Source organism: Anoplophora glabripennis, unplaced genomic scaffold (genome assembly GCF_000390285.2).
Source record: "Anoplophora glabripennis isolate ALB-LARVAE unplaced genomic scaffold, Agla_2.0 scaffold327, whole genome shotgun sequence".
Lineage (NCBI taxonomy): Eukaryota > Metazoa > Arthropoda > Insecta > Coleoptera > Cerambycidae > Anoplophora > Anoplophora glabripennis.
The window spans coordinates 86,661-95,699 of record NW_019416408.1 but is presented as its reverse complement, the minus strand read 5'-3'; the positions used below and the strand labels follow the sequence as shown (position 1 = coordinate 95,699).

Genomic DNA, 9,039 nt, shown 5'->3' with positions numbered 1-9,039 from the left:
GCCCCAAAAAACGCCCCTACGATGATTTTTGAGTTATTTTTGGCGATCTTGTTAGGAAAATTCTCGGGGATGACGTCCACGTCCAGGTTCGGGCGCACCAGGTGTCCGGGGGGTGTTCGCCGATGCCACATTTGAATTCAGCGACCCAAGAAACCCCCGGGCGCTGAGTTTCTCTCCTTCCCCGCTTGAATTTTGGGAGAGCCCCACGGAGAAGACGTTCGGGGCCAGGGTCCGGTGCACCAGGTGTTTGGGGGGTCGATGTCGACGTGGAATTTGGATTCAGCGCCCCAAAACCTCCTTCATATCGATTTTTAGTTCGTCTTTTTCGATTGTGCGAGGAAAACCCACGGAGATGAGGTCCACGTCCAAATTCCGGTGTACCAGGTGTACAGGGGATCGTTTTCGACGTGAAATTTGGATTAAGCGCTCCAAAAAACGCCCCCACAATGATTTTCGGATTGTTTTTGTCAATCTTGTCAGGAAAATTCTCGAAGATGACGTCCACGTCCAGGTTCGGGCGCACCAGGTGTTCGGGGGGTGTTCGACGATGGCATATTTGAATTCAGCGACCCAAAAAAACCCCGGGCGCCGAGTTTCTCTCCTTCCTCGTGTGATTTGTGGGAGAGTCCGACGGAGATGACGTTCATCGGCGTTCCTGAGCCTCAGGTGTTCGGGAGGTCAATTTGAACATCATAATCGTGATCAGCGACCTCGAAAACCCCCAAGTACCCGATTTGGGCCAGTTCTGACTCTTAGTTACAAAGTTTTGAAATCTTCCAAAAAGCGTCTCAAAAAATACATTTTTTAAATGCATTTTTGGCTGCAGCAATGCAATTTCCGGTTTGTTAGAAACACAAAGTAGCCACATTTTTTACAAAAATTTTTGGAAGAGAATGCAAAAAACCGCATTCCGATCAGTCTTTATGGAAAAAATTCCGAACTTTTGGCCTTTTTAGTGCTTCATTACCTCGACTATTAGCAGAGTGTACTTCTTGGGTTTCCTTTGTGTAAAAAAGTGTAGTTTTGTATAAAATATTGTTTGAACTAAAGTTTTTTGTAATGCATAATAGTTATTTTTTTGGATACATCTAGTGCCAATATGAGGTAAGAGATTTTTGAGTTGTATAGAAGCTATAGAGGTATAATTTTGTTTATATTATTGCAGTCATTTGTCAAAATAGAAAATGAAGAGGGTACTAACCACTAAAGAGTTACTTGCTTTGTTAGAAGAGGATTCAGATTGTGAAAATGCTGAATTGGTTGATGTTTCTGATGTGCCGTCAGAAACAGGTGAAATTACAGATGAGGAAAGCTTTGATGAAAATATTATTGGAGAAGAGGGATTGAAGACGGATATTGCAGGAACGTATGAAATACAACCATGTATAGATAGTGATGGTGATTTGGAAGCTGATGTTTTTAGTTTTTTATGTGAAAATGTTCAAAGTAAGCTGGATGCAAATGCACTTTACACTGTGCACACAACGAAATCTCAGCTAAAATTTCTTTCGGATTTAGCACTCTCTTTAGATACAGAAAACAGCGATGGAAGACCCTCTCAATCCGCTCTACCAGGTGAAGTCAAATTTGACAACATCGGGCATATTATATAATAGAGAGGTTAATAGTGCAAGAAAAAAGTGTCGATTTCGCAAAAATAATACTATTTATTTATGTAAAGTGAATTTGCATCCAGCTTACTTTGAAAATTTTCACATAAAAAACTAATTTAGTTTTATTAATTTTAATAACTGTTTTCAGCCAAAGGTACGTATACACACTTACGTGATTTTTTTCAAAATACTGTATATGATTTTTTTCAATAATAAATTAGTCTTAATGTATGTGTTTTGAATATATGTACTTTAATAAAAAAAATCATTAAAAATTGTGTTTTTCTTGTTTTGGCCAGTAATGGATTGTGTATTTCTGTCATACTAAAAGGAAACATTTTTTAATAAATAACGTCGAAAAGATCAGTCAAATGATTACTTTTATAAATTTAGTTTTGCCTAACTAGAAATATTCGTATCTCACACTGAGAAAATAGATAATTCTCAACTCAAAACAAATTTAGACAGTGTTTAGACAGTGTTTCGAAAAATTCTCTGTTTTCGTTATCAAAATTTTTATTTTTAAATTGACTTAAAAAGCACAGATAGCATAATACTTTTCCTTTCTCTATAGGCGTAGTATTATGAAATTTGTTTATTCCGAAATATGTAAAATTATTATGAAATATCTAAAAATGGATAAGTTATAGTTTGCGACGTTTTTTATGAGACTACGAGTATGATACTCGTCGCAGGGATGGGCGGGTAGACAATGTCGACGTAGACAATGCAATTGTCTACGCGTAGACAATGATCTAGATGAAGACTTAATTTGGAAGAGTCGACAATGTAGACAATGTCGACAATGTCAACAATTAAGAAACTCTCAAAACTAGAAAAAGGTGTGGTAGGTATGTACCTCAAAAAAAGAATTTCGTAAGGCTGTAACTCGTGATTCTTGCAAAAAAAGAAAAATTGAAAATTTGGAATTTGGAAAAGTACCTACCTATCACAACCATCTATAAAAAAAATGTATGAACCGAGTACAAAAGATCAAACAATATCTGCCGAGAATTCACGAAAAAAAAAGTGTGTCTCGCTTGATGCTCCTCGATAGTTTTAGGTCAGGTCAGATTGACCAACTTTTTTTTTTCTATAAAATCTCTAAATAAAGATATGTCGCATATATTCTTTAATGAAAATTTTATCATTTTTAAAGTCAGCAACAATTTGGAATATCTGATTAAGTTTTAAGAACACTTTGTGTAGATATTTTAGTTTAGTTAGAACACGTTAATTTTATTTTTTCTAAAGGTGTTAGAGTTACAGAAATTAATAGAAAAAAATTTTATTAAATATTTCTACTAATTTATAATATAGGTACCCTTTCAAAATAATTTTTGTTTCAATCCTAGATCATATTATGTAAATATATAAGATCTAAGATTTTAATACAGATCATATAGAGCTGAGCTTTTCAATAAACGATAAATGGTAACATATTTCTGTAAATATTTGCAGAGGCACAAGATAATGTTTTTTATTGCATTTTCTCAAACTAAATATTATGTGTATTTATTGGTATATGTACCTCTATACATATATGAGTATTATATATATTCCCTAGTTTTCACTTAATGAGGTCACGAATGGAGACTAAAATTTTAAAATTAAATAAACTGTTTTTTACTGACTGTCTTAATTTATATATTTATATAATTTTTTTTATAATAATTTTTGTTTTAAAAAATATAAAAATATATATATTAAGTATACAAAAATGAAAGTTTTCACTTTCTTAATCTTAACCGACCAAAATTATAATTTGCTTTACGTCCGCTCATTTTATGTTTTTGTAAAAACAGCCAAACAGAAAAAGTTGAGTGATGAATTGAGTACAGCACAAAATAGATCATACGTAAATGTAACGCAAATATAATATAGGTTAGATTAAACTGAAATTAGAGCGCAAAATCCGCTTTGTCTACATTGTCTACATAGTCTACGTTGTTTACATAGTCTACGCGAAGTCTACACGTAGACGTCGACAAATAAAGTCGACGCGTAAACGCCTATCCCTGCGAGTATCTAATAAATAGTATACCAAAATATAATTTTTAGTTTTTATTGCGTGAACACTGACAGATTCAGTAAGATAGTGAACTCTAGTTTTGGTTAATCTTCAATATGGTCAGAATATATTTCACAATGTAATTCGATTGGTAGGGATGATGTTGACAACAACAACATTATTTTTCTGTTATCAGCTTGAAATTCTTTTCTGCCCACTCGAAAATTGATAAAATATGTGTGTTCTTTAATTAAATAACAATTATTTATATTTCTAGCAATACACAAATGAATATAAACTAGTCGCAAAAATTAAAGGATAATAAATATCCTTAATTTTTAGGCGATTTTCAAAAGGCTGCAACTTGGCGAAAAATAGTCGTATAGCAATAGGGAAAAGGCAAATTGAAGATTGAAGTTTCTAGTTTCAGGATCCGAAAGCTAAAAATTTTTATCGTTGATTAGAAGAATTCATAAGAAATCCAGCAGAAAAATTTTTTCAAAATTTCTGCTACCTGTGAAACGACCTCCGCCTTCAATATTTTTTTTTTTTGGCAATGCCACTTATCAACAGAAAACCCAAGCAGGGATCAATTTTTAATAAAAAAAATTTTTCAATGCAAGAAACTTGATTCAGAAAATAATACAAATTTGCGTATTTTAGGATTGTCGCTAAACGTGAGGTAACTTTACAAATAATCAACAGACTAAGGATATATTCGTTATTTTTAACTTCAAAGTATCCCAAATAAACCTTCATGGTGATCCGAATAATTGAAATTGTCACTGTGGCTAAAAATCAATTAAAGGATAAATTTTTTATTCATTTTTTTAGACTGAAAATGTTTTTTCGCAATAACCCATATTTTTTTCATAAAAAATGTTAAATATCAAAAAGGAATGAAATAAATTTTTTCAAAAAATTTTTTTTTCAATAACGTTTTTAATAGGTGTACAAAAATGATCTTCGGGTGAGTTTTGAAATAACTGTTTTTTTTTTCTAATTAAAGTTTGTGGAAACGATTTGTGCGATAGATAACTAAGTATTCAAGATTTGCGGAAGAAAATACAGCGATTAATTGTAGTGTATAGGTACTTACAACTTTTTGGAATTAATTTTTAAAATTGAAAATCATGATCAAAAAAAGGGACAATCATTTTTTATTTGATTGTGAATACTGCAAAAAAAAGTTTGAAAAGAAATTCGTTTCTTGCATCGAAAAAAATGTTTATTTTATCAAAAAACGATAAGAATGTCTTATAGATAGGTCTGTCAGAGAGAGCCGCAATTCGATGGCGTGCCAAGCAGGCCAACCGAGCCGCTGCCTCAGAATGCTTTTCACGTTCATATTACGTTAGTATACTGTTATATTTGTTATGGTTGTAGCGTAATTAATTCCTATCTATTGGTATTTATTGGTGGTGATGTATTGTGGACAATTTAATTTGTTGCGTTTTAATAAATAATGCCTACGCCTATGTCCCGCGGCTCAGTTCTGACTACCTACTACCCTACTTATAGATAATATTTTGAAATGTTCAAAACCCTGCTTACATTTTTTGTACGATTTTTTTGCTTTGAACGATGACAAATCATCGTACAAAGCTATTGAACAACTCAAAGGGAATAAATCAAACTAAAAGAGTGGGATTGCCAAAGAAACTATTGTGAAGTCCGTCGACCTTTTCAAAGGAAGCTAGAATTTTGAAAAGAATTTTTCTCTTGCTTTTCTATGATTTCTTAAAGGTGGTCAACCATAAAAATTTTTGACTTTCAGATCGTGATCAAGCTTCAGTTTGCTTTTTTTATTGCTCTACGACCACCAAGTTACAGCCTTTTGAAAATTACCTAAAAATGTTGGACTTTTTTTTTATTCTTTAATTTTTGTGACTAGTGTAGGTTGTAGGTATTTCAAAATATAGTTGTTAGTTTTTAATTTATCTTACCAATGTTAGCTTTAGTAAGTTTCTTTGTAGCAGGCACGTATCTATGAATGCTTTCTCCTTTAATGTCAACAAAATAGAGGCTTTGAGTGTCTCCATCCCAATGAGGACCTTCGCCTAATTGGAAATTTTCTGCGATTCTTTCAATGTGAGGAGCCATTTTCTCTAAGTAACAAAAGGAATTTTATTTAACCGGTATTTAACCGGTACCGAAGTACCGTTTTTATACCCTCTACGTTTGTTTTTGCAAAAACTGTCAAATTATTTAAATTTTCTTGGATGTTATATTTGTGTAGGAAATTTTAAATCCAATTCAAAATTAAAAGAGTAGAAATATAAACAGTTGCTAGAAAAATATTTACATACTTACTTTGTTGAGTGAAAATATATAACTGTGATAATGTCCTTCTTGACCTTTATAATATTAGTTAGATATCTACGATAAGAATTGAGAATCTCAGGACCGTAATAGATTCTAAATTTCCTACACTTTTCTTATTAAATGCCCCGAAAGAATTTCTGACTACGACAGTACTTTGATTCAAGAATCGACATAGTACAGGTTCAAAAAATCATACCAAAATGGGAAAATATATGATCAACTTCTTGAAAACATTCTAGTTGTGTGAACAATTTTTTGACATTTTCTTATAAATACTTCACAGATACTACTCAAAAGGCGTCGTAAAAAAAATTAATAATATAATAACAATAATAATAATAATAACAATAATATTTCTACCCCTCATTCCAATCGCAAGGATTAGCGGAAGAAGGGGCGGCATTATTACTCAGCAGCACGCACAATCACCATTCAGTGCAGGAATGAAACTTGGAAACCTCATTAATTAGGGGGGTGGTCAAACGCTGACGGGTATCAATCTTTCACGTTGGCCCAAGCCAACGTTTTTCCACCCTACCGTACCCGCAGAGAGAGTGCCTAATTCCTCTCTACGAATATAACTGATCTACGTTCTTACAACTGCGGAGATCGAACCCGCGAAAGCGGCATTCATCTATTCAAGTATTGACTCCTCGAACCGTTCGACCACCGGCCGATCCATATCCAATAAAATATTAATCGAGCGGCAAAATATTAATCCTATTAACTCGAAAAAAAGGAAATTTTGACGGATTCCTACAATAAATGATGGAGGATTTATTTGAATGTGTAGATAGCAGGTTGTTCAAATACTCGTATTTTGGTATGATATAAAGTTATCAACGAGATAAAAAGTTATAAAATGGTTTCTTATAGCGCAATACTGTGCACTTGTTTTAATTCCGTCATATCAGTTCCAAAAATATTTATATTTAAGTGCATATAAGTATCTGCAAATATGAACTAGAGAGGGGTAAAACAGAATTTTCCTTGCATTACATCTCTCATTTTCATTTTAGATATTTAGAAGAAAGCTGAAAATATCTTTTGCGTTTTATAAATCATTTCTATTCTAGACTGGCAATTACTACTTTTTTTTTCAATAACATGTGTTTTAATCACAATCTTTTTCAATGCTTCTTTTCTTCTTTTATAAAATTTTCTGTTTTAAACCCAAATTCATAGTATCAAGAAAGTAAACTAAACAATTTACACAGACTTTATCTAAACCTAGTTTTCCTAGTTTTTTTTTAATCACATCGTATATAAAATTTTCTGTTTGTCGCGGTTTAGGTAATACATTTTGCATATCACCATATAAGTATCTACTAAATACTTATATTGTATACCTATCCAGGGGTCGGCAAGTAATTTTAGGTGTGGTCCGGATACTTTTGAAAATTTTTAACGAGGTCCAGAAAAAAATTCACATTTCTTATTTTTTATTTTAATTTGGACTCAAATTTAATCTGCTTACTAACCATTAAGAACTCAAAACACTCACACAATTGTAAATACTAGAAAAAACGATAAGATTGGCACTTAAACGTAAAAAACATTTTTTAAATAATTTATTTGAGTAATTTATACTTTAAAAAAATTTTGGCGGTCCAGTATTTTACCTTCCGCGGTCCGGACCTGGACCGCGGTCCGCCAGTTACCGACCCTTGACCTATACATATGTCGATAATATATTGAAAGTCATTGCTGAATAACCTCATCATTTATCTGCTACTTATTATTATAAAAATAATTTGCACTTTTCGTTTTGTCATATGAATTAGGTTAGTTTCCTGTCGACTATGTCTTGATGATCTATCGCAGTTCACTCAGGATTATCAAAATCCTCGTAAAATTGGAAGCAAGCAGGTTAGTTATCTCTTCGCTAGCCACGCCGTTGATTTCTAATTGTAGGTAATACAGTTTGACAATACAGCATTTTATCAAACATTTTCGTGGCCGCGATCTGTGTTCAATGTCATATTTTTCTCGATCATCTGTCACTTTAGAGTTTAGATATTCCTTTGTATCATTATATGTGGTATAGTTTTACCATGTAGTCTAGTTATATCTAAAGAAGGTATCAGCGGAGGTTACATAAATCATGTACCTAATAAATGTCTTCAATTATAAATATTTTTTTATTTTCTTTATACAGGGTGATCCAAAAAGAACCACCCCGAGAGCTTTTCACGTTTGAGTTATATTAAAAAAGTTTTAGACAATGTTGTGGAATATCACGAAACCAATATGTTGATGGCCTTGGATTTGATTTCGAACTTAAGTTTCAAGGTCACACTAAGGCCAACTTAGACAAAGCGCCAATTTTACGTCCAAGTATAAGTAGCAAAATTATTCCAGTATGTCCTTGTAGGTTATTTGGAGGGAAAATTAATTTTTCTTCAATTAAAATGTTTAAAGTAAAATTTGTAGGATTTTCAATGATATATTAAATGGATTTGATCTAAAACTGATTAGATATCAGCCTTCAAAATGACCTTTCATCAAATTTTAATTATTAACCCAACAATATGTTAAATTTCAAAATTTTCAGTTTGACTTTCAAATGACCTGGAGAAATTATTTGATTATAGATTCTGACATAAAATTTGGCGCTCATTCAAAATCCTACAAATTTTGTTTCAAACATTTTCTTCCACAATTGGATCTTGTCGAGTTATTCATAGAATAATGAGTTTGACTTCTAAATAACCTTCAAGGACATACTGGAAATTATTTTCGTTCCATATTCGGATATTCTTGGCGCGCTCTATCGACTGTATAAAAGGTCGAGTTGATCTTGATTTGATCTTGAAACTTGAGTTTAGGTCAGATCCACCTGCTGCTTTCTTTACATTCTACAATTTATATCTGAAACTTTTTTTTGAGTCTCTTTGGGACACCCTGCATACTTGTAGATACATTACATTGTCAGATTAATGTCCATGATTATTTGTGTTTGAAACCTTTCAGGTTGAAGTTTCCATCTTATCGTCATTGAAGGCGCCGTTGTCATGTTTCGGCCAACTGTTAACTAGGAGATTGCCACGTCTTAGTAGGTTAGCCTATGGGCTAACTCCTTTAGCTCCC

The 9,039-nt window shown here is 32.6% G+C and overlaps 1 protein-coding gene across 2 annotated transcripts in view; it reads right to left on the bottom strand.

Annotated features, from left to right (window-relative positions):
* The window catches only part of LOC108909493 (regucalcin-like), an 11,479-nt gene extending 5,441 nt beyond the window's left edge, over positions 1-6,038 (bottom strand). Inside the window, exons 1-2 of one of the 2 annotated variants that reach the window (XM_018713855.2) lie at positions 5,938-6,038; positions 5,571-5,732 (exon numbers count right to left, since the gene is read on the bottom strand). In XM_018713855.2, coding sequence (XP_018569371.1) covers positions 5,571-5,727 — 157 coding nt within the window. In that variant the 5' untranslated portion in view covers positions 5,728-5,732; positions 5,938-6,038. Of the gene's footprint in view, positions 1-5,570; positions 5,733-5,933 lie in introns of both variants that reach the window. The other variant, XM_018713856.2, reaches the window with a different exon arrangement.
* Positions 6,039-9,039: the final 3,001 nt, after the last annotated feature.